General features: G+C 50.8%; 1 protein-coding gene across 2 annotated transcripts; it reads left to right on the top strand.

Moving 5' to 3' along the window:
* Positions 1-12,713: 12,713 nt before the first annotated feature.
* CYB561 (cytochrome b561) lies at positions 12,714-22,590 on the top strand. 2 transcript variants are annotated; one of them, XM_080922636.1, is made up of 6 exons: positions 12,714-12,817; positions 18,521-18,732; positions 19,619-19,717; positions 19,985-20,088; positions 20,525-20,682; positions 20,850-22,590. In XM_080922636.1, exons 2-6 carry the CDS (start codon positions 18,534-18,536, stop codon positions 21,040-21,042), a joined length of 753 nt encoding a protein of 250 aa, XP_080778762.1. In that variant the 5' UTR covers positions 12,714-12,817; positions 18,521-18,533; the 3' UTR covers positions 21,043-22,590. The 2 variants fall into 2 exon arrangements, with proteins under 2 accessions (XP_080778762.1, XP_080778761.1); XM_080922635.1 differs by lacking the exon at positions 12,714-12,817 and adding an exon at positions 16,072-16,197.
* The last annotated feature ends 2,278 nt before the right edge of the window (positions 22,591-24,868 follow it).

The raw sequence follows: 24,868 nt of genomic DNA, 5'->3' as shown, positions 1-24,868 counted from the left end.
GTATGGGAAGCTCTTTTACAATCCGAGCTATTTCTCCGGCCACAGAATGCTTCTATGTTCAGCGCCAAAGTAGTGATGGGAGTGGAAACTATTCAAATATCCAACAACTGGCGAATAAATGAACACGTGTGCTATATCCATGTACCGGGACACTATTTGTTAATCAGAATAAACGGATACATACAGGGCTCAGAAGACAAAAGCCTGCTGGACACAGTGAGTCATGTCTGTAATTCCAGCATTTGGGGAGGCAAAGTCAGAGAGGACTGGGGGAGGGTTGTCACAGTTTGAGGTCTCCTTGGCCTGAAGAGGGAGGCACACTCTCAAAGACAAAACACTGCAAACCACCTGTGGTGACACACATCTTTAGTCCCAGAATTCTGGAGGCAGAGGCAGGTGGATCTCTGATTTCAAAGCCAGCTTTGTCTACACAGTGAGTTTCAGGACAGCCAGGGATACTTAGAGAGCAAAACCATAACAAACATGGCCACTTTGGTATACTGATGCTGGGGTTTAAGTTCAATAGTAGAGTTTTTGCCTAGCGCATGTAGTGTTCAGTTTTCTAAGCTCTGATCCCCCAAACACCCCTCCCCCATAGCTCCTAAAGCGGGGGCACAGACAGATTGTTACATTTTATGTATTTATAGCTAGGCGTGGTAGCATACATCTGTAATCAGATTTGGAAGGCTGAGGCAGGGAGAGTCAAGAGTTCAAGGTTGTCTGCCTGATAGACACCTTTAATGCCGCACTGGGGAGGCAGAGGCAGGTGGATCTCAGTTGAGTTCAAGACCAGCCTGGTCTACTTAGTGAGCTCCAGGCTAACTGAAGCTATGTGTAATTATATATAAGTTAATTTATTTAAAAAGGCAAAAAAGAAACAAGCAGGAATGTTTAAGAATAAGAAACACCAGGATGTTTAACCTCAGTAGCAACAAGAGAATAGATATTCCCCAGTCTGGCAAAAAGAAAACTAGATGAACAACAGCATCAAAGATCCGTGTGGGACCCCCTCACCCTCGGCCAGCGGGACAGGGAACCACAGGGATTCAGACCAATCACTTTGACAGGCAGGATATGGAGATAATGAATACAAAGTGTTTTTTTTCAAAGGCTAAAGCAAGGGTGGGGGGGGAAGGGCTGTCCACAGAGAGGATCAGCAGAGCCTAGGAGTGTAGAGGATCTGCGAGAAGAAAAAGGATGGCTACAGGAGCTGGGTTCTTTGTCTCCCAGTTAATGACACACAAAATGTTACTTGCTGTGGAACTAGAAATCTGGGAAGGTGCTACAAAGGCAATACGTCATCAGACATTCTGGATTGCACGAATCTAAAAAAAGACAAGTTTGGTACAGGAGAGGTTGAGGCAGGAGGGTCACAAGTTCAAGGCTAACTTGAGCTTCACAGCTATACTCTGCTTGATAAGTAACTAAGATTTTACACGCCCCCGTGTGTGTGTGTGTGTGTGTGTGTGTGTGTGTGTGTGTGCGATGCACAAGTTTTAAGACAGGGTTTCATATATCCTGGCATTCCAGACAGGCTCCCAACAGACTATATAGACAGAGGCAATCTTGAACTCTTCGTTTTTCGAGACAGTCTGTGTAACCCTGGTTATCTTGGAACTCTCTCTGTAGAACAGGCTGGCCTCAAACTCACAGAGGTCTACCTGCCTCTGTGTTCTAAGCGCTCGTTAGATGTAGGTGTCACCACACCCAGGCAGTCTTCATTGATTTTTAAGGATGCCATACAACATAATGGATTTCAGCTGATCGCATGCCCTTAACCCCTCTGCCTATCCCACGACCCTCCTTGTGGGTGTGCGTTTCCCTTCTGCACATAGCTTCTACTTTCACTCTAATACTTCCCTACTGCCTTAAGGTCATTTTCCCACTCATGGTCACACACCCCATCCATAGCCCCCCACCCATCCACCCCACACACCCCTACCCCCCACCTCTAGCCCAACCCCACTCACCCACCCCTACCCCCATTCCCCAAGCCTCCACACCAATCTTCCACCCTTACCCTACACTCCACCCCCGAACACCCCAGCCCCATTCCCCTACCTTCTACCCCACCCCACCCCTACCCCCATACATGCCACCCCTACCCACCCACATCCCACCCCTACCCCACACACTCTTCCCTTACCCTAACCCCTACCCCTAAACCCCTAAACCCCCACCCCTTTCTTTCACCCCTTCCCCCACCACTACCCATACATACCACCCACTCCTACCCCATATACTCCACCCCACTCCTACTCTCCACCCCTACCCCCACCCTCCACCCCATCCGTAAACCTACCCCCACACCCTCTACCCCACTCCTCCTCCCCATCCCCCACCACTACCTTCTACCCATATACCCAACGCTACGTGAATTATTTCTCTTTCATTTTTGATGTGTTTTACTGGGGAATCATAAGTGCCAGGGCCTCGTGCCTGCTGGGCAAATGCTCTACCACACACCAGGGTGGGCCGGGTGCCCAGGAGTAGCTAACACAAAGGGAGCTCAGTGGTGTTTTTGTGGACTTTTTGTTTCATTTTGCTTTGTTTTGACATTCTCTTGTCTTATTGGTCTTTTCCTTGTTTTGATTTTTGTTTACATGGAGTGTGTGTGTGTGTGTGTGTGTGTGTGTGTGTGTATTTTGAGAGGAAGAACATAAAGTTAGATGGATGGGGAGGATCTGGGAGGAATTAGGGGAGGGGGAAACTATTATATGAAAGAAATGTTCTTTAATAAAAAATTCACAGGGGAGAAATAGTTAGATTTTTTAAAATGTTGGGTTCGTGGAGAAGGAAAGCCCGGGAAAGTACTGCTCTTTCCTAGTTATGTTTCCCACGACTCTGTTACCCTATTCATGCCTGAACTCAGCCAAGGACAGGAAGGTGTATGACTCGAAGGCTCAGCAAACAGTCGTTCTGCATTCTTCCCACAGCAGACACTCCTGCCGGGTCTATTCTCTCTGTGAAATGGATTCCCAGCCTCCAGCATGCCTCCTCCCTCAGACTGTGCTGCTCTCCACTGAGGAGGACCCCAGGGCTGGCTGGCAGCTGTGGAGACCCCCAGAGCCGGCTGTGGGGATGGAGCTGGGGCAGTTGGAGCCACCTTTGTCCAGGCAGCCAGGTCTCCCTGTGACAACCTGAAACTGGTAAAAATCTTCAAGTCCCTTTCATGTGAAGAATCACGAGTCTGGTTCGCAGCTGTTGGGCAGAGGCAGGGCTCTTGCCTCGGTTTAATTCTCAGCACCACAAAGAAGCAAATATTATTCCTCTCACAACACAAAAACAGTCAGCTTTGGAGGCTTCTTCTTCTCTCCTCTTCCTTCTCCTCCTTTTCCTCCTCTTCTATTATATATTATATAAAATATAAATTATTTTATATTGATCTCTCTCAGTGCTGGGGATAAGGCCCAGGAGCCCAGTTGCATTACTAAGCCAAAGCAATTCTTTTTCTTCTCATCTTTTCCTTTCTTTATGTTTTCTGGGAGGACACACAAGAGGCACAAGCTGGCCTAGAACCTGAGATTCTCCTGCCTCAGCCTCCAGAGGGCTGTGATTTAAGTTCTGATACACAGGCAGTACACTACCATGCCTGGCTCCGACTCTGTCTCATTGTTTTGAGACGGAGGATCAGGTAGCCCAGGCTAGCCTGCGCATGTGTGTGTGTGAACTTGGCATGCTCTTGTTTCCTCTTCCCAGTTGTATGTGCCCCAGGCCTGCCTTCTGGGGCATCCCTTTTCTGTTTTATTTGAGTATTCCCTCCAGTTTTAGGTCAAACATAAACTTAATGAGTAGGACATTGCTTTTTAAAAAGTTGTTGAGTTAGCGTTTCGTAGGTAGAGTTTTTAGTCTTAGAGATGAATGTGTTTCTACATCTCTACCTTCTTAGAGTCACTAAGTAGCTCTGGCTGTCCTAGAACTCATTACACAGACCAGGCTGGCCTTGAACTCACAGAGACCCCCGGCCTCCCAAGTGCTATGGTTTAAGGGACCCATCACCCTTTAATATTTCTTACCATTGTACTGTACATCTAAGAATGTACAAGAAGGCTTAGCCGGTAGAGGTGATTGTTGCCAAGTCTGACAGCCTGAAAACAATCCTTGGCTACCCCATGGGAGGAGAGAACCAAATTCCACACGATGTCCTCTGAGCCCTGTATATCCTCATAATAACAATAATTTCTATAAAAAAAAATTAAAAATAGTAAAGAGGTTGAGTGCAGGCTCACATCTATAGTACCAGCATTGAAGAGGCTGAGGCAGGAGGACTCCCGTATGTTCAAGGCTGTGCTGATGCACAGAGACAGCTCCTTAGAATAAATAATCTGAAAGCTGATGTACGTCTGAGAAGCCTTGGAGCAGTTCCGTGTGCCCGACCCTGTCTCTAGCACACCCTGTCCATACACTTCCCAGGCAGCAGGAAAGGGAGCTGTCTTCCTTCCAGTCCAGGAGGCAGCCTGGCTCTGCCATAGTTGTGGACAGAGACAGTGTATCTTGGCGGCTCAGGCCAGGAACATATGAGTAAGTTCTGACTCACATCTGTCCTTTCTCCTGTTGCCTCATCTGGCCTGCACTTCATTAGAACCTCCCACTCGTTCATTTACTCCTTCCTTGGCATGGTTCCACCAGGAGCCAGAAAAACAGCGCAGGCCCCGTGCTTGTGTTTGGTGACAGTGGAGACAGCCCCGAGCAAGAACAGCCTGGCCTCACCTGCATAAACCCAATGGGGGATGTCCTGAGGTTGATCCTCAAGAGGAGTTGAAATCCATCAATTGTGGCCTAGGGGGCACAGAGGTACTGAATGCTTAGGATGAAGGGACCAGGAAGTGACAGGCAAGCTGGAAAGAAAGGCTGCTTGAGCTGCTAGGGTGAGGAGGGTGTGGGATGTCCTCCCTAGGGCATCAAAGTAGGGAGAGCAGGGAGCCAGCATGTGCAGAGGTCCAGAGATCAGAGGCCATGGCCCAGCAGAACTGAGCTTGAGGCTGTTCAGTGGGTGTCTGTCTAGACAGTCCAGGTTTCAGGGAGGCAGAGGAGTGCCTGTCAGAGAAGGAACATGCTCAAAGTGGGGAGGTTTGTTTAAGGAGACAGCACTGCGTGGTCCCCAAAGGCCGGACCTTTGCTGTGAAGAGGGTTCACTGTAGGACATCTCATCCTGCAGCTGCAGGCAGACCCCTGTGGTCTGTTCTCCCTCCTGCAGCCACAAGGACCTTTTGACCTTTTTCTGTCCTCTGCATGCTGATGGCTCAGGGTTCTATTCCCAAGAACTCACTAGGAGACATTCGGCCCCTTCCCAAGAGCCCAGGAAGTGGTTACCGGGACGTTCTTCAAAGCTGTATCAGTCAGGACCTAGCATCCTCCACCCAGGATGCTCTGTGTTGCCGGGATGTGAAGGTACAACTTGACTAGGCCGTGTCCCCCTAGTGCTTCATGTATTTCCACTAATTCTGAACCCCTAACCTGGCAAGCTAGGTGTCCCTTGACTCCCATTTTGCTGGTGAGGAAGCTGAGGCACAGGAATTAGTTGAATGAGATCATCTGGGGTGGAGCCCAACACGGTGGGACAGGGTCTCCAAGAGTGGTGACACTGTCTAATCTTTCTCCTTCCCACAAACTGTGAGGACTTCCACGGTTTACGTGGTTTTGTTGTGTTTTGACATGCAGCATAGGCTGGCCTCATCAGCTCTTCCTGCCTGGGGTTACAGGTAGGTACCCATGCCCGGCCAAGTTTCCTACTCTTTGGACTCAGCGTCTTGGTACTGTTTAATCGTAAATCTTAAAGCTATTTCTTCTGGCTTCACCTCTAGGAAGTCAAAGTCCCTTCTGCCACTAAAGGGATAGGCTGGCACTCCTCCAAGCTGGCCTCCTGTGGGGTCTCCCTTCTGCCCACCATTTCCCCAGTATATACAATGTTTTGGCAGGGATGAAGATTTTTCTGAAGAGATGCCTCGTGTCCTTCCCTTGGCTTCCAGGTACTGAGACACTGGTACCCAATAAACAAGAATCTCCTCAGGAGCCCCAGGTAGGCTGCAGCCTGGTGCCAGCCCGAGGGAGGGATTTGACTCTTCACAAGATCTCACCCAGTTCTGTCTGAAGGCCATGCAGGAGAGAATGGAGGAGCCATATTGAATAAATCTTTCAGTTTTTCATTATTTAGCCCCTCCCAAGAATGCATACATGCATGCATTCAAGTGTGCGTGCACATGTGCATGTGCCTGTTGTATGGCATGTACATGTTATATGTTGTGTGTGTGTGTTGTGGTGTGTGTGCATGTGGAGGTTGACACCCGGTGTCATTCTGTAGTGGTTTCTCACTGATCCTCCTGCTTCTGCCTGGTGATGGAATTACAAATGAGCCACAGCTGCCCCTGGCTGGCTTGCTTGCATTCCCTCCTTCCCTCCCTCCCTCTCTCTCTATCCTTCCCTTTCTTTCACTTTTCTTTATTTTGTTAAAGAGTTATTTATAAGTATGCTGTCGCTGTCTTCAGACACACCAGAAAAGGGCATCAGATCCCATTACAGATGGTTGTGAGCTACCATGTGGTTGCTGGGATTTGAACTCAGGACCTCTGGAAGAGCAGGCAGTGCTCTTAACTGCTGAGCCATCTCTCCAGCCTTTTTCTTTGTTTCTATGTAGTCCTGGAGCTTGCTATGCAGAGCAGGCTGGCTTTGAACTCAGAGATCCTTTTGCCTCTGTCTCCTGAGTTCTGGGACTAAAACTTTATACCACCATATTGGGCTTTTCTCTCTTTCTTTTAATGTGGCTCTTGGGGCTCAAACTCAGGTGCCCAGACTCTAGTGGTATGCATTTTACTGACTGCACTAGCTTCCAAGCCCGATGCTTGGCTCTTTTATCTGCTTCTTGATGAGAATGCTGACGCTAGATTGGTAGGGCTGTTAAAGCACAAGCTTTTGGCCTAACAACTCTGGGAGCAGCAGCAGCTCTTCTTGATCTTTCCTCCCGTCCACGCCCACTGCCAGTGGCTCTGCCTGCAGACCCCCTTTGCCTTTCTGATCCCTTTCCACACTGCTGTGAGGTTTGCTAAGCTCCAATCTGACTTTAGGATCTCTTCCCCAAACCTTCTTTGCTTGTGGTCACCTCAGGGGACAGAAGCCACACTTCTGAGAGCCAAGTACAAAGTTCTTCCTGATGTGGCCTCCTCCTTGTCACCAGGTCTGTTTCAGTTCCCTATGGACCTGTGTGTGTGCGTCCCATAGGCCAGCTGACTCTGATAGCGTGTTCCTGAGTCAGCAAGGGTGGTGATGGAATGCTGACATACCCTCCCCCATCCACACTCTCTCTTTTGAGGCAGGATTCCAGGAACTAGCCTGAAATCGCCTCCTGCTCCTCCCTTCTCAGTGCTCAGATGGCGTAATATTATATGTGGCTTAGCTTGCCTTCCTTATCACAATAGCTTTTCTTCTAAATCGATATTTCTAAACTTTGTAGTCAAAATATATTTCTTTCCTAAAATGGTGATGAGAATAAATGAGATATTTAAAAAAAAATGCCCTTGGGGCTGGAGAGACGGCTCCACGGGCTTGCTGCACAAGCCCGAGGACCAAAGTTCAAATCCCAGAGCCTATGTAAAAGCTGAGCATAGAGAATGACCCCAGTGCTCATATAGGAGAGGTAGCAATGGGAGAATCCCCAGGAGGGCCAGCTAGCCTGGGAAAGTAACAAAGACATCCTGTCTCAAACTAGGTGGAAGGCAGGAACAGTCTCTCTCTGCTTTTTGTCTATATCTCTGTCTGTGGCAGAGGCTGGCAGCTGAGTCTAGCTGGAGCCAGGGCTTCAGGCTTAGAACTCTGGTTACACCATAGTGGGCCAGAAGAGGCTCTTCCTGGTGGGGGAGGTAGTGCTTTGTTCTAAAAAGCACTTCCAGAGGAGGATTGTTCAGGTGCCAGACAAAAGTTCCAAGGCAAGGGGACAGTAGCAGCAGCTACCATGGCTGGGCAGAGGCTAGGCTATGGCATACTCCTGGGGCGGCATGAGGCAGGTGTATAAAGAGGTGACAGTTCTGAGGGTTCCAGTGCCAGCCCCTGGGAAAGAGCAGGAAGGACTGAGGACCCCACAGGGGCCATGAGGCCTAAGACAGAGTCATCTGGATGAGGACAAGCTGGGGTTGAGTCCCTCAGCTCCAGCCATTTCCTGTGGTTTCCTTGGTAAGGGAGATTTTTGGGTTGAGGTCAAGGTACCTTCAAATCAACCTGATAGCAGTACTCGGGGCAGAAGGCAATGACCAAGGCCAAAGTCAAGAGGAGGAGGAAGGATGGCGGTGGGAGGGAAGAGAACATGGAGAGGTGAAAACCTTGGACTTAGAGCAACAGGCTGCTGCCTGGCTGTGACCTTGGAGAGTCAGCAGTGTGGCCCCTGGAGGTGGGACCTGGCCCAGCCCCTCACTGCTACCTCCTCATCTTCTGTTCTAGCTGTAGCAGGGATCCTGGTCAGGGAGGTGGAGAGGCGGAGCTCTGTCTGGGAATTACTGACTGGACTCCAACCCACAGCCTGCTGGGGTGGGTACTCAGCCCCAGGTCATGCCTGGTCCCACTCAAACAGGCCACCATATCCCATTGCATCCCCTGGAGTGCAGAGCTTGGCTGAGAGCCAGGCTCTGTACCCTACAGCATCAGTAACTTCAGGGACCAAGATGGGAACTCCCAGAGGCCTCAGGCTTTGGACAAAGTGTAGGAGTCCCTGCCCTGAGGTTTATGGTTGTAGGCAGAGACGATCAGAAGGCTGGGCCTGGCATCTCCTCCCTTCTACACAGGTGCTGACAGTGCCGGAGGGTGCCTAGCTCCAGGGCTCCAGCTTCCACGATGTCTTTGCTCTTCTCAAGGCAGGTCCCCAGTGTTTGATGCCTGCCTGACTGGTTAGGGAGGGAGGTGGGAGATGGGAACCAAGGACATGACTAGGACACAAACTTCTCATTTCTCTCCTGGAGGGAAGGCTGCAGAGTGAGTGGTGTCAGGCTGGCTGAGGTCCAGGGCCTCTGCTTAGCCCGTTACTAGCCACAGGAATGCCTGGGCTGGGTTAGGAGGAGTGTGGCTGGGCCCTGCCGATCACAGCCAATGGGGTTAGACCCAGCTACGCGTATGGGTTTACAGAGACTGCGCAGATGCCCTGTACATTACAGGTGTGTGTGTGGCAACCCTGGCACACAGTTTGTACCTTCAACCTCTGTTCTCTGATGACCTGCTTACATGCCTGTTTCCCACCTCTGCATAGTCAGCTAAGTTCTCCATCCAGGAGTGGTACAGGGCAGGGCAGAAGGCAGAGAGCCTCACAGATGACTGGCTCAGGGCCTTTGTCCCTCCTCAGCTCTTTTCACAGGAATTCCCTTCACTGGGGCTCCTCATGGCCACAGCCCTACTGTCCCCAGATAGCCTTCCTTAGCGCTGGCCTTGTGATGACCACCTCTGCCGTCTGTCTGTCTGCTGCTTTACCTTTCCATGATGCTTGCTGTGTTGAAGCATGACACCTAAGCTTCATTCGATTAGGTTGGTGTGTAGACATCCATCTGCCTGCGTGCGTGCATGTGTGTATGTGTGTGTGTGTATGGGATTTGTAGTTTCCTTTCTGATCTTTGTTCTGTATCACTGGAGTTACATGAAATCAGAGTCCTGTCTTCATTCTTACGGTCTCTCCAGGTTCTAGAACAAAGCCTGTCTAGTGAACCCATGCCTGAAGGAAGGAGGAAAGGACGAGAGGAGGAAAAGAACAGGAAGGAAAGGAGGGAAGGGGAAGAGTAGAGAGACAGATCCCTGGTCCACCCCCATCCCGGCCCCCAACCCCCAGGCAGTTAGAGAGAGAGGACACATTTGGTAATAAAGATGGTGACTTTCCAAGGTGGCCAGATTCTTCCTCATCCCCCCCCCACCTGAGACAAAAACCTGGCAGCTTAAAACAAAGGCCCTGTGGGCTTCCTCTCCCACCAGTGGGCCACCAGCTGCTGGACTGGCCCAACAAGTTCAAGACATGTTTACAGAACAGTTATGGGCTAATCAGTCACCCTGCCTGTCTTCTAACTGGCCAATCCTAATTTAGAGGAAGATGACTCTTCAAAGATTTAAACCCCAAGCTCTGGAGAAGAGACTGGATTTTCTGGCTTCCAGGGTCTCTCCTCTGCTTGAAGCTCTTTTTCTCTAGGTGACTGCCCTGTGCATGTGTTTTCCATGCTCCCAACAAAGGCTTTTCCTCAAACTTCTGATGCTGTCTGTCTGCTCCTGTTCTGAGTTCCAGGTCTTCCCTGCCTTCTAATTCCTTAACCGGCAGAGGAACAGAACCTGATCAAGAGTCCTAGATGGTATCACCACCCATTCCTGCCCAAAGCTGGATTCCCACAGCCCAAGCCAGCCTATGTCCTGTTCCTTCAGGGCCCAGCAGAGGATAACCTCAGCCTGACTGGCTCAGCTCCCCTCTTCTCCACATTTAGGTTTTGTAACTACAGTATGTTGTTTGTCCAAGTCTAATTTTCTCAGAATGGACCAGCCTTGGCTGGTGGCTGTCTTTACTCCTGGCTCTGGAAGCACTGTGGCCATTGTCTTGCCTGGCTGCTACTCTCGCCACCCACGGTGGTTTTTCCAATAGATGCTCTGATCTTCCTGGGTCTCTGCTCTCTTGGTCACCTCTGGTGGCCATGCATCTGGAAGATAAGCTTTTCTTCCAGAGAGATTCATGGTTCTATTTTCAACTTAGATACACACATAATCCCAAAGGATCTGAGGCTGCTGCTGCCAAAGTCTGAGGGTGGTAGAGATAGTTGCTGCTGGGCTGCAAGCTGGCCAGGGGACACTGCGGGACAGGGACCAGTTCTCAGAGCTGATACAAATTTGTTTGGCTCATGCTTGTGGATTCTTATATTGCTCTTTACATTCCTCTGGGCTCTAATGACTCTAGAAACACAAGGGAGCTATGCCTACACTAGGATTCCATGGTGAAATAAAAAAAAAAATTAAAAACTTACCTTTCAAGTAAAAACAGGCTGGGTGATGGTGGTACGCACCTTTAATTCCAGCACTTGGGAGGCAGAGGCAGGCAGATCTCTTGAGTTTGAGGCCAGCCTGGACAGCCAGGGTTACACAGAGAAACCTTGTCTCGAAAAACCAATACCTACTACAGATACACACATGCATGGGCACACACAAGAGACCTGGTTACATTTGAGATGTGCTTAGGATATATTTATGCTAAACTTCTAAAATAGAAATTTAACTGAAGCGTCCCATTTTTTCCTTCAGCTTTGTGCACCTGGTGACCCTGGGGAGAAAGAATGTGCCAGGTGGAAATGGCTCTTAGGTCTGTCATCCTGGTTATGAGAATAAGATTCATTCTGTTTCAGTGCCTTTTCTGCTCCTTAAGGCCTATGCTCTGAGGTCCTTCCCTGCATATTGAGTGGTGTGTGTGTGTGTGTGTGTGTATGTGTGTGTGTGTGTGTGTTCCTCATAACTCTAGACTTTCCCATACTGCCACGCTGGTGGTCAGGAAATGCACTCTGAGACTTGAAGGAATGAGTTAGGGGATGATCCAGCAAAGGATCTTTCCAAGAGGAGCATCAGCAAGTCTTGGAAGGGACTAAAAGACCAGCACTGTAGCCAGGGAGCCTAGACTTAAACTAAGAATCCATCTCACCAAATCAGTCCCTCCTTTTCCTCCCAGAAGTCCAAACACACCCACCAAACAATGAGAAATGGCTCCGCTCCACGTTTAGTTTACAAGCATGTATTTATTACCTGCTGTTTACCTGTCAGCACACCAAGGAGGCTGCTGCTTACCTTAAAATGTCCATTAGCTTCTGCCGGATGAAGAGTTAACCTTAACGTAATTCTGGTTCTTGGTTCTATTCTCAGCTGAACACTGGACAGTATACTCACCCTCTAAGAAGGCACCCTTTCCCAATTCTGCCTTCTACCTGTGGGAAGTTCCCAGCATGCTCAGGGGCTCCAAGGACTGCCTTCATAGGGGAGGACAGTCTTACAGTCATGCTTTGCCTCACAAGGTAAAATACCCCATTTCTCTCCCACTCTTGGTGAGTCTGGCCAGGCATCCAACAGGAAAGAACCTTTTGTTCCCAGCTTGTAGGAAGTCTCAGCTGGGCTCTTATCTACCCGTAGCATTTCCTGGAGAGCGAGCCAGGATCCGCTAAACTCCCAGGCTTTGGGCTTGGCAATAGTCTTAACTACAGGCTTTGGCACATCAAGTCTAGGCCTTAAATGAGAAGCTGGAAGGACCGAATCTATCCTTTAGTTTGGTGTCTCTTCTCCCCGTCTCTCTGTGTATATATATCCTGGAGTGGAAAAGAAAGGGAGGCAAACTGTATCAAATTACAGCGTCTATGTGGCGAGCGTGCAGAGGCGGGCAGGGCAGGGTTATTCCCAGCCTTCCAGTAATGTGTCAAGTGCCCTCTCCGCCCACGGGGGCTGGGAGAGGTGACCCTGGGTTCCCGGGGTCAAGCTTTGGCCCAGCCCCGGCCTGACACCTAGCGGCCTCCTGGGTTCGGGCGTGACGAGAGTAGAGAGCGAGAGGCTAGAGATCGGGAACCCGGGCGCCGAACCCGCGCCGCTAACCTTCTCCGCACGCGGGTCCCGAGGCTGCAGGAGCCCGGGTCGGTGTAGCCGCGGCGCCCTGCCGAGTGCCCGCGCCTGGCCGCACTTCCGGCGCAGGTGACCGTCGCCTCCTCGCGCGCGCTGCCGCCGTCCCGCCGCCGCCCCGTCACCATGGCGACGCCGTCGCGCCTAGGCTCGTGGAACCTGCCGAGCGGCCCGGGCGCGGCGCGGCGTGGCGCGGGGACGCGCGCAGGTCTGGAGGCGGCGGGACGAGGTAGGCGACGAGGCGGCGGGGAACCGAGTTCCGCGCGGAGGGGCGGCTGGGACTGCGGCCAGGCGAGGCCCGGCTTCGAGCCGTCCTCCCGCGCGCACCGACCCGGGCGCTGTCCCCGCCTGTCCCCTGACGCGGGGGTTCCTGCGGCTGGCACCGGGGGAGCGCGGGCCGCGTCTGCCCGAGTTAGAATGGGGACTGCTGGTGACCCGAGTTCAAGTCTAGGGGCCTGTGGCTGTGCTGTAGAACAAAGTGGGTGGGTGTGGACCAAACTGCATTCGCCACTACTGAGCCTCCACTGTCCCCGCCGCTGGTTCCTGCGTTCAGGTGCGGGCCTGGTGGATCCCCTCTCTTTTCCCGCACCCCACAGTCACATTAGTTGTGATTACTAGTTCCCAGACTGGCAGAAAGCCGGGCTTCGTGCTTTGGCCTTGGAAGTGACGCAGGTGCGGAACTTCTCGGAGGGAGGGATCTGCTGTCGCTTTTGTCTCCTCCGAGTGGTAGCCAGGCCACCTCCCCTTTCCGGTCACTTCTTACCCTTACCACCTTTCCTCCCGCGCTGCATCACCAGTCACAGACCCGTTGGCAGTCTGTCTTAGCAATGTTCTTTAAGAAAAGTTCCATCTCCAGCACCTGGATTCTGTCTTGTTCTTAGCAAAACAAAAGGCAAAGTATTCTCACCTCCCTTTAATACCCTGATGGCTCCTCAGCACTTGGATCCGGGAGGAAAATTCTGCACGGCTCCAACCCCACCCCTCGTAGGAGGAGCTCCTGGAACCAGAAGCCGAATTGCCTTCAGATGCTCTGCCCTGCCACCGGCTTCTTGAACCCCCAGACACATCTGGATGCTGGGATTAAAGGCCATGCCAGGCTTCGAGCTCCATTCCTAACCAACTCACAACTAATTGGAGTACAAGTGGGAATATAAAATTTCAGACATAAAAACTGCCACCAAAGTCACGTGTGGTGACAAGAGATTGTGATCCTAGAATGTGGGAGGCTGGTGCAGGCAGTCTGAAAGTTTAAAGCCAGCCGGGCTACAGAGGGAGATCCTGATTTAACCTCCCCCTTTCCCGTCACACCCACATCAATAAGAACTAAAGGTAGACTGACAGTCTTCCTTGCTCTAGAAGTTTCTGTTCTATGGGGGAATGGCTTGGTGATGATCAGGAGGGGTTTGTGCTCTGGTACCACTGGGCTCTTTTGTGTTAAGGAAATAGCATTTTTGTTCAACTCAATATATATATTACATTTTACTCGTCCAAAGTCCAATAAGGTAGGTCTCAAGGTCCCTCCCCCCACAGTTGAGGAGGCCACCTCAGAGAACAGTCTAGATCTCTCTGTTCATACACAGTAGTAAACAGCAGAACACTCTCTGGATTACATCTTTGTGGACCTGGCTGCCCTGTAAACCTCAGATGTCTTAGGTGTATGACATTCATGGGGTCCTTTTTCCATAAAAATAAATAATAATATTCTCAAATTTCCCTGGTATAAAGACAACATATAGACTGGATTAAAAGAAAAATCAACCACTTCAACCCTTAAAGTTCACCTTTCATCTTCTGAAATGAGACACGCTCTTTTGTTTTTAACTGTTCGTAAGTTCTGGTACTGAGCCCACACCTGGTGCTGACTTTCTTCCTGGCGCACCCTGGGTACCCCATCTCAGCAGTCCAGCTTCTTTTTGTCTTTGTCTCATCACGTCTTAGGATCTTACCCAGCAAGGAAAGCTCTAGTCCCTGCCCCCACCACAGTCTTTTCTAACTCAATTAAAGCCTGCCCAGATAGGGAGGGCTGTGGCCAAGCCAGGTTTGCTGCGGTCCTGCTTCCCTGGGCTCCACTCTGCCTCCTGGGTGGTTCAGCGTGTGCATCTGGTACCAGTAATGAGGTTAGGCCTACTTGCCTTTTAATAAAACACAATGGGCTGGGAGAGGGAGCGTGATGTTCAGCACAGTTTGAACCCTGAGGGTAGCTATGTCCCTGTGTGATTACATTAAGTGGGAGCCAGTCTGCAGGTGGCGTGTGGAGATTGTGGTGTGTCTACGTGACTGTCACAGCCCAGAGATCTGTCACCCCACCCTGAACTCTGAGAAAGGAAGGAGGGTAGCCATGTAAGAGGCCACATGAGCACTGTTTTCTTGCAAAACTCTGAACTGAGTGTGATGTGTCAAGAGGCTGAGGCAGGGAGATGTGGAGTTAGAAGCCAGCCTGGGTTACACTGTGAGACCATGTTATAAGAGAAAAGAGAGGGAGGGAAAAGGGGAGAGAACACAGGTCTGTGGGAGCAGAGGAAACCTAGCGCAAGAGTGGCCATTTCCAGCCTGGGATAACCCACTGTTGTGCTCTGGAAACACATTCTCCCTGTAGGGGTGGCAAACACAGTGCTTACAAGGGAATAATCCACAATCCCTTTAAAGCTCACAGACACAGGCTCGACACAGGCAGAGCAGCTCTGTCCAGAACCTTGGGGGCATCTGTTTTTATTAAAGTGAGTGGTCCTGCTTGGTGAGCAACAGCCCCTCCCCCTGCATCACCTTGTAGCCTTACCTTCAAAGGATGGGGCCAGTCCCACTCACTTTGTCCCCTCGTTCCCAGGGCTGCGTGGCTGGGTGTCGGGGCCTGAGTCTTCTGTGGAGTTCTAGCATCTAATGTTGCCAGCTATAAGGAGCAGCAGCCAGCGAAGCAGCCATTTGCTGATGGCAACTTTGGGCATGCCCTTTATTTATTATCTTTGAGCCCTACTTCCGCCATCTGTCACATTGGGAGTAACACTGTTGTTGAGGGTTGAACAGAGAGGGTACAAAGTGCTTGGTACAGAGTGTGGGGTTCACTGGCCGTTGGGTCCTCACCCTGCTGATGCCTACAAGCTCTGTTTCACTCTGGGTGGTGAGCGCGGGCAGCACTTAGGTATTTTGCTCTACGGCGAATTCCAGAAGGAATTTTCAGTGGCATTGGTAAAGCCACCCTTGTGAAGAGACCTTCTCTAGGGTTTCTGCCCACTTTGTGAGATGGCTAACTGGGACAGAAAAAGCAGGCCAGTGGCGGGTCCAGTGCCTGACCCCTGTACCCCAGAACCCCAGATCTGCCCCTTGTATTCTGTGAAGCGAGAAGAAGCTGTGGCAGAAGCTGCTCCTGCTGTTCTTCCTGATGGGGAGCTAATCAGATTCTGTGCTTCAGGCTCTCGATGAATCTAATAAGGGAGGAGTGACCTGGAGAGGAGGAGGCAGGACAGAAGACGACAGGGGGGACAGCATTCTCTCTCAGTTGGATACCCAAGGAGTCTCGGAGAAGGGTGAAGTGACCATCTTGCCTTTAAGGAGCAGGACAGGACACTTCCATAGAGAACATCGTGGGATTAATCTAGAGCAGAACCCAAGAGGGTAAGGAAATTTTGAGGGAGCCTAGAGGACCGAGGAGGGGCTGGAGCTGCACCTGGGGACATAGTAGTGAGCAAAGTGTCATGTCCTGGAGTGAATCCGTGAGGCAGCAGGGAGCAGGGGAGGAAGCCGGGCGACTGCACTAGCCGAAGTTGTGTTGCTACTGCAGGGGAAACATAATAGGGCCGCAGAAGGACAAGCTAGGGTCCTGTGGCAGCTGGGGTGATGTGACTTACAAAGCTGGGTGTGTCCCAGTGTCAGGCAGATTGATCAGGAGGGGCTAGCATGATCTGGTATGGCCGCAGAAATGGCCGAGAGAAAAGGGATGGCAGAGACCTGGGAGCCCCTGTGTGGCCTCCAGTCGACTCCCTGGGCAGGAGGAGGGCAGTCCATGGTTATCTGGGATTCTGTGATGAGAGAGGACACTGAACTTGGATGAGGCTGAAATTTCAGCAGGGTGGGAATCTGAGGGACACAACTGGCATGGGATTTCGCAGTCACACTGGGGACAGACGGGAATAGCATCAGGAATTCCAGAAACACAGGTTTACTCTTGGCCAGGGCTTCAGAAAGAATTTCCGCACAACAGGGGTAACTTGAAAGAAAATGTCAAGAATTGGAGAAAGAGGCTAGCCTGGGTTCACACAAGTCTTCGAGTGGTGCATATTCCATGAAAGTTGAGAACCAGTTTCCTGAATGTTCAGTGTAGGATGGCAGAGCCCACTGGCAGAAATTAGGGGCTCAGCTGGAGACAGAGACCTACAGTGCAGTAGTGTGGAGTTATTGAAGCTATGAGGCAGACGTATGTTCATCTCCGTGCACAGATGTATGTGCTATACCATTTCATGCGGATGGGTTAGAAGATGCATGGGGTTATTTCTACAAAGAAATGTATGTGGATGTCTGACACACGAGGAAGCCGAGGACTTGCTTTTTGTCTGTTTCCAGAGAGTGCATTGGTGCATTATTTACTGCCTTGGTCTTTTCAAATGGAGGAGTTGCTGTCAGAGAATTGGGAGGTGGAGCTGGAGTTGGTCATAGAGGAGCACAGCCAGGCCAGCATAGTACTAGCTCGCGTTGGGGAAGTGGCTGCCATAGCTCCTGTTGGCCACTGCGTGAATCCTCTGGTACTCACTGCTGCCGGGAGAATGGGTTCCTGGGGAGGCAAGTTCTGCCTGTCTAGGGCAGGGACAGTAATCTGGAGCTCTGATGTTCCCATGGCGGTGGCATTGGTGGTAGTCTTGTCCAGCCAGGGTAGAGCCTTCCTTTGTGTTGAGTCCCAGCCATTGCCAGCACCGAGCAAAGGGGACAGAGGCCAGAACCAGCCTGTTGCCCTTCACCCTCTTTTCTTATGGTAACACCGAGGGGTAGGAGGACATGCAGAGGAAGGGCTGAGGGCTGGCCTCGGGAAGTCTTGATGGCAGGTTTGCATTCCCTGGATCTCAAGGGCCTCCTGATACAGATGGTGCCTCTTCACATAGCAACATACCTGCTCTGCCTTCCTGCACAGATCGTCAGCAGTTCAGTAGGGTGGATGGGGGTTAGGGTTCTGCATGTGAGGCCGCATTGCTGGGGCTTCAGTTCTGGAGGGAGGAGAGCACCCCCTCCCACACTTGGTTTGGAAGGAGCTGGAAAAGAGAGACAGGAAGTAGGGGTGGCGGGGGCTACTGGGCTAGCCTGTAGTCTTGTACAGGGAGGGCAGAAAACAGTTATGTAGACCAAGGGGACCCTCTCTGGGGTGCCCATGCTGACTCTTAGGGACAGTAGTTGGGCTTACAAACGGGTGAAGGAGCAAAGCTTCCACTTCTCACCCGGGAAGGGCGTCCCATCCACCTGGAGAAGGAAGGCAGTTTGTCCTCAACACATCTGTCAACTGTACCCCAGAAAGTAGGAATTTAACCCAGGGGTGGAGGCCATGTTGTCATCAGATCTCAGGACCGACTGGAGAGATGGCTCAGCGGTTAAGAGCACTGATTGCTCTTCCAGAGGTCCTGAGTTCAAATCCCAGCAACCACATGGTGGCTCACAACCATCTGTAATGGGATCTGATGCCCTCTTCTGGTGTGTCTGAAGCAACAATGTACTCTTATACATAAAATAAATAATTCTTAAAAAAAAAAAAAAAAACACTCAGGATGTTTTCAAACGTGTGTCCTCCCTTGTACACAGAACACCAGGTCAAGTTTGTCGCTGTGGGAAGGCCTGGCCTCCTGCTGAGGTGTTCCTGGGATGTTGGGACTCTGCCCAAGGATGAGGCCCTGGGGTGGAAGAGGGGGCAGTCCTCGGGGGCAGGCTGTATACCTTTGGCTCTGTCTCTCTCTTGCAGCTGGGTTCTCAGAATGGAGCACGGTGCCTCATCCAGTCCTGCTGCTCTGCCGTACTATGTGGCCTTCTCTCAGCTCCTGGGCCTCACCGTGATGGCTGTGACTGGTGCGTGGCTGGGTCTGTACCGAGGCGGCATTGCCTGGGAAGGCTCCCTGCAGTTCAATGTGCACCCACTCTGCATGGTCATAGGCATGATCTTCCTGCAGGGAGATGGTGAGTCCTGTGGGGCCAACTCCCTTCAGCCTCTCTTCTGTGCCTCAGTTTGTAGCTGTCTCTAGAAGAGGCGGTGTGCAGGAACCCTGTCACCTCAGACATTCCTTCAATTTAGATAACTTGATGATTCTAGACAAGACAGAGGTAGTCTTCAAGCTAGGTAGAGTCCAGGGGTCCTGTGGTTGGAAGGTGACAGCTGCTCTTCAACTGGCTGCACTGGTACCTGCCTCTGGTTCTAACAGACGGCGTCTCAGGGGCTACAGCTGCCTTCTAGATAGAGCAGGGCCAGGCTGGCTTATGAGTTACCTTCAGGGACAGCTGGATGATGGGAAAGGAAGTAGACATAGATGCATGTGTGTATTGCTTCGTGTGGACATGGCTGAGCTAGTGTCACCTCACAGCCTGTGGGGGCTGGATGGCGGGGTGTCTACTGACAGCCATCTCTTAGCAGCAGGTCCTAGGAGGCATCCAGGGTCAGTAAAAATTAGGCAGGATCACATTAAGCCTTGGGAGCTGGTAATCTGGACATCAGGAGCAGTGATTGCCTATCTAGGAAGGTTCCAGAACTGCATTCTGCTAATGGGAACACAGAGTCCGGCCAGCACCTCAGTTTGACAGTGTGATGAGTCCTGGAAACTGAGTCGGTGACTTGTATCCCAGGCCTAGCAGTTGCTCACAGTGGGTCTTCGGCAGGGCCCTGTCTTCGCTGCCTCTGATGGTGTCAGAAGTGCGGTGTAGCCTCTTTCTCTGGCGTGGGTTAGAAGGACTCAGAAACCTTGACCAGGATGGGCACAAGGTCCCTATGGAGTCCTGATTTCTCCTCCAGGTTCTGGACAAGCTCTTAGCACAGTCTGCACTCTTAAATCCTTCTCTCACTTCCCATAAGCTCTGCTGGTGTACCGTGTCTTCAGGAAAGAAGCCAAACGCACGACCAAGATCTTGCATGGGCTGCTGCATGTCTTCGCCTTCATCATCGCCCTGGTGGGTGAGTTCCTGAGCACAGCCTTTTCTTCTCTACCTGCTGCTTCAGGGCCAGCAGCAGCTGCTGGACACACGCTGACTCCAAGCTGCTTGGCTTTGCCCCTACTCTTCTCCTCACGGGCGTCGTAGGCAGGGACACTGGGTACTGGCTGTCATCTGACTGGACCAAAGCCCAGAAGTTCTGGCTAGCGTTCCCCACCCCCCAGGTCTCCCCTCCTCTCCCTTTCCCATGACTAGCCCTATCCTCACATGGCCCCTGCCTCTGCTCCAGGCTTGGTGGCTGTGTTCGACTACCACAAGAAGAAGGGCTATGCTGACCTGTACAGCTTGCACAGCTGGTGCGGAATCTTAGTCTTTGTCCTTTATTTTGTGCAGGTGAGTCTAGTACCAGCAAGGGCTGGGAGAGGCACCGGGAGGGGAAATGGCATTCAGGTATGCCATAAAGGGGCCTATTCTTCAGGGTGTATGTCCAGAAGAGAAGAGAGCAGGTTAATTTAGTTGGGTTGTTTTTGGAGGTTGACCTGGGTATAGTCAAGATTCTAGAGGCCAGGCTAGCCCAGACTCCTTTGCTCTGCCCATCTACTATACTCTGTTGAGTTACATGTTTCAGCTTCCTGAAGCCACAGGGTGAGGAACCGCTGTTGGAAGGCTAAGGCCTCAAGTCAAAGGCTTCAAGTAGTGGGGACCAGTCCACTTTCCCATAAGTGTTTCATGCTTCACTTCTGTACTTGAGGGGACACACGAGTGCTTTGGTGGCCTCCCATTAGGTCACAGCCAGCTCATGGTTCAGTAGAGCCCTCTCTCCTTTTAGTGGCTCCTGGGTTTCAGCTTCTTCCTGTTCCCTGGAGCTTCATTCTCTCTGCGGAGCCGCTACCGCCCTCAGCACATTTTCTTTGGCGCCACCATCTTCCTCCTTTCTGTGGGCACAGCCCTACTGGGCCTGAAGGAGGCCCTGCTGTTTAAACTTGGGTAAGTGTCGTGGCCCAAGGCCCTCTGCTTTACTGGAAGCCTCTTTCTGAGCTGGCCTCTCACTGGGAGGGTGGAAGGTTGGGCATGGGAAAGGCATCTTTAAGGCTTGGACTATGTTTGTCTTAACTGGGACCTTTGGTGGCCTTTCCCTTCACCCTACCCTACAGGGCCAAGTACAGCACATTTGAACCTGAGGGGGTCCTGGCCAACATGCTGGGCTTGCTGCTGATCTGTTTTGGGGTGGTTGTGCTGTACATCTTGGCTCAAGCTGACTGGAAGCGGCCATCCCAGGCTGAAGAACAAGCCCTCTCCATGGACTTCAAGACACTGACAGAGGGAGACAGCCCCAGTCCCCAGTGATTGCCTTCCTTGTCCTGTACAGGGGCTGCATGTGGGTGGTCCTCTTGGCTCTGTGGGTTTCCAGATGTCTTCTTGCTCTTCCCTGCAGACTCTGAGTCTAGGTCCAGGAATGTGGGGCAGTGTTGTTAAGTTTAGTGGGGTTCCAGGCTTTGGCGTTGTCCTCAGTCTCCCTTCCTCCTCTTCCTCTCTGCAGCTTTTGATGAATCCTGTGAGCCATGTGTAGGCTCTGCCTGTACGCCCTGTTGTCCATTCACGTGTAGAAAGCTTGGCTAGGGGATCTGGGGTCAAGCCGGGTCCTGATCCTCATTGGAGCTAGACAGTAGCTCCACCCTTCATGCAGATGGCTGGGGCTGGGCCTGAGGGACTGGCATGGAGAAGTCAAGACTGCTGCTTTGTGTATTCAGCCCAGGAGTTCCAGCAGCTTGGGAAGCACGTGTCCTTGGCAGTAGAGCAAGTGATATTATGTGTAAAGTATGCTGGTGTTCAGAGTAAGGCTCCCTTACTCTATCTCCCGAAGGAGCCCTGGTGTGTGGGTTGGCCACAGTCTTGGACCTTTCTATTCTTTTAAAATCCCTGATCCTTGAATAGGCTTTTCATGGGGAAGGGGATTGGTGATCAAAACGCAGGTAAATACCCGCCTGGTGGAGGAGGGCAGGCTGCTAGCAGTGAGGGGCCTCCTGGCCTCCTGCTGCCTTGGCAGAGTTCCTTCCTTCAGCAGGGACTAAGCCCTAGTTTCCTTCGGGCCAGCCTGGGCAGGCTCTGAGATCTGGAGGCCACACACCTCCTGAGGTTTGGGAAGAGGGCTGCTGTTTGTCCTGTTCTCCAGGGGACTGCTGGGGTACCCTGGCTGGGTTGAAGCACCCATGGGGGATCATGGTTCTCCCACCCCTGGGTCCATCATTGTTGGATGTAGGACGGAAGTGGAAGAGAGAAATAGGATGCTCTGTGATGCCTGCCTTAGCTTCAACCCCCTACCGCCTGTTGTGTTGTTAGCTGAGTCACTGTTTGGCTTGAGTCTGGAAACACTGGGATTAGAGCAATGGTCTTGTGTTCTCTGGCTTGGCACATGTTCTTTCCTTGTTTTCCTCCTTTCTTGGATTTTGAGCCTCACAGTTTGTGACACACTTGGTTAACTTAGTGAGGAGATGAATGGTTCCAGAACCTGGTGGTTCTTTTAGGTCAATAGGCTGACCTTTTTCTGTCCGATTTCTAATAACTGTGCTATGAGTCCTGCTTCTGGTGATGTTTTTCTTCCAGCTGTGGTGTTGCTGGCCCCTCTCCCTGATGCTACCTAGCACCCTGACCACCTCTCCTGTCTCTCCATTTGCTGGGATGGTGAGGTTTGCCTCCAGTTTCAATTGTATATACTGGAAGGATAGGGGATCTTAGAGATTCTGTCATCAGTTGGCACGTGTATAGTCAAATGTTTACACTTGGGAGACTCGTCCTTAGACAAACTACAGAGTACCATTGTGAGTCTCCCTTGCCAGACTACACAGAGAATTAGAATTTAGGTCTGCAACGAGAGTCTGTAAACTAGCCTTTTTGCCAAAGTGTATGATATATGACTAAGGACCAAAGAAGGCCCCCAAGTAGATGCCTGTGGTTTCTTCTGTTTCTCTGTCTCCTGTGATGTATGGTGTGTTGTTGGTGCAACAGACGAATCAATAAATGTCTACAGCCAACCGCTTGCCTTCTGTTTTCATTTGCTGAGACAAGAAGAACCAATGCTTTAAGCCCTCATACATGAAGTTCTACTAAAGATGAGAGACATTGTCTTCAGATTGGGCACAGCAGATGGAGTGGCTGGCGTAGGGCTGACATGTCTCTGTGGTGGCCAGGTTTGGTCCAGTGGGGCAACCTTCCTTGCCTTTTACCTATCTGAGCCTGGGCAGCTGGACATGCTCAGTACAGCATCCATTTGACCCTTTCAACATGTGTTTCTGACCCTGAAGAAGAATGAAGCTTTTCAGAATGAGCTGAGATTTGTGTGAGGTTGATTTATGTGACTTAGGCAGGAGCTAAGCTTATGGAGAATTTAGATGGGTCTCACTGTGCCTACCTGTATATGGTGAGCCTTCTTATGGTAGTCCATGCCTGTAATCACAGAACATGCTGGGTAGGTAGGAGGATCTTAAGGCCAGCTTGGACTATAAGGCCAGACCCCATCTTAAAATAATGGGACTCAAGGTGGTAGAATGCTTGCCTAGTATGGGCAAGGCTCTGGGTTCTGTTCCAGTACTACCACCACCACCTCCATCACTACAACAAAACAAAAATACCCTCAATAACAAAAACAAAACTAAAAGTACCCCACTGGAGATAGTCTCTGTCTCTTCTTTTCCCTCAAAACATGGTTTCTCTGTGTAGCCCTGGCTGTCCTGGAACTTACTCTATAGACCAGGCTGTCTTTGAACTCAAAGCTCTGACTTCCTCTGCCTCCCAAGTACTGGGATTAAAGGCACTATGCCTGGTCCCGGAGCACACTATTTAAAGGGAGCTTACAGCAAATCCACTTATAAAGTGTTCCTGAGCATTTGTTAAGTTTTATCCTCTTGCTGTTTTCTAGCGTGTAGGAGCCAGAATCAAACTGATTTTCCCCTATAAATCAGTGGTTCTCAATCTTCCTAATACTGTGACCCTTTAATACAGTCCCTCATGTCGTGGTGACCTGTCCCCAACCATAAAACTATTTTTGTTGCTACTTCATAACTAATTTTGCTACTGTTGTGAATTATAATGTAAATATCTGTCTTCTGATGGTGTTAGGTGACCCCTGTGAACGGGTCATTCAACCTTCAAAGAGTTTGCAACCCACAGGTTGAGAACCACTGCTCTAAACCAAGGCTTCCTTGTGGACCTTGACTTAAAGTAAGCCTAGGGTTTAGAACACATATAAGGTATCAATGTCAGATGCAGGCTGCTCAGTGCTTGTGAGTGCTAGGTCCCATCTTATGTCTGGTTTTGGGGTTATTCCTAAATCCTGTGTTCTCATTATAAATTCCCAAATGATTCCAGACACTGAAGGCCAAGGTTTCACTGCCTCTGTCTTCTGTGCTGATTTAAATGTGATGAGAGTAAGCTAACTCCAGCTGCCTTTGGAATCTGAGAGGTCCCAAAGCTAGCCCTCTTGAATTTGAACCACATGTATGTAGCAAGGTCTGCATTTTGACACAGTGTGTATGTATCTTTTGGTGTCCTTCAACTTGTTTTCTCCTTGATCATTCCTTTGAGAAAAACAGTAGGCAGATCAGTTCTGAGCTTTGCCTTTGCCTCTGTGACCTCAAGAAAATTCAACTCTCAGAATTAGCCTTGGCACATGCACTTTGGAGAAAGCAAAGTTGTCTGTTAGAAATTTCCCTGATTCTGGCCTTTAAAACCAATCTTTGTCAACCCTTGCCAACTACAACAATGGCCAGTCTGGAAAGATGTCCATTGGTAATGGTGGCATGAATGTTCTGGGGCAACCAACTGATTTCTGATTGGATGTGAGGCCTGCTCCAGTCAGTCACGCCTGGGATGGCTGGTCATTGGCCCTAAAGGAGAATAAACTGTTTTCTTGTTAAATGGACCTAATATCAAATTGCTTTCTAGTACTTAGGATGCTCTCAGATCTCACCAGATAAGCTTCATTTTGTAGTGGATGGCAGTTATATGAAGAATGATCAAAAATACAGAGAATAATATCCCTCCATCTCCTCAAGGCTTGGGGATCATTATGAATCCCCTTTCCCTCCCTCCCTGTGTCTCTAGCCTTTTTCCTCCCTCCCTCCCTTCCTCTCTCTCTCTGCTGTGTGTATGTGTGTGTATAGAAAGATCCTATCTG

Source organism: Micromys minutus (genome assembly GCF_963924665.1).
Source record: "Micromys minutus genome assembly, chromosome: 10".
NCBI lineage: Eukaryota > Metazoa > Chordata > Mammalia > Rodentia > Muridae > Micromys > Micromys minutus.
The sequence above is the reverse complement of the archived record's forward strand: the minus strand, read 5'-3'. Positions and strand labels throughout refer to the sequence as shown.

What these genes read in the sequence shown, in the direction of transcription:
- CYB561 (XM_080922636.1), top strand. Translation starts at nt 18,534, where the DNA reads ATGGAGCACGGTGCCTCATCCAGTCCTGCTGCTCTGCCGTACTATGTG. An exon ending in GATCTTCCTGCAGGGAGATG is followed by an intron (nt 18,733 to 19,618) that starts GTGAGTCCTGTG and finishes ACTTCCCATAAG; the next exon opens with CTCTGCTGGTGTACCGTGTC. An exon ending in TTGTCCTTTATTTTGTGCAG is followed by an intron (nt 20,089 to 20,524) that starts GTGAGTCTAGTA and finishes CTCTCCTTTTAG; the next exon opens with TGGCTCCTGGGTTTCAGCTT.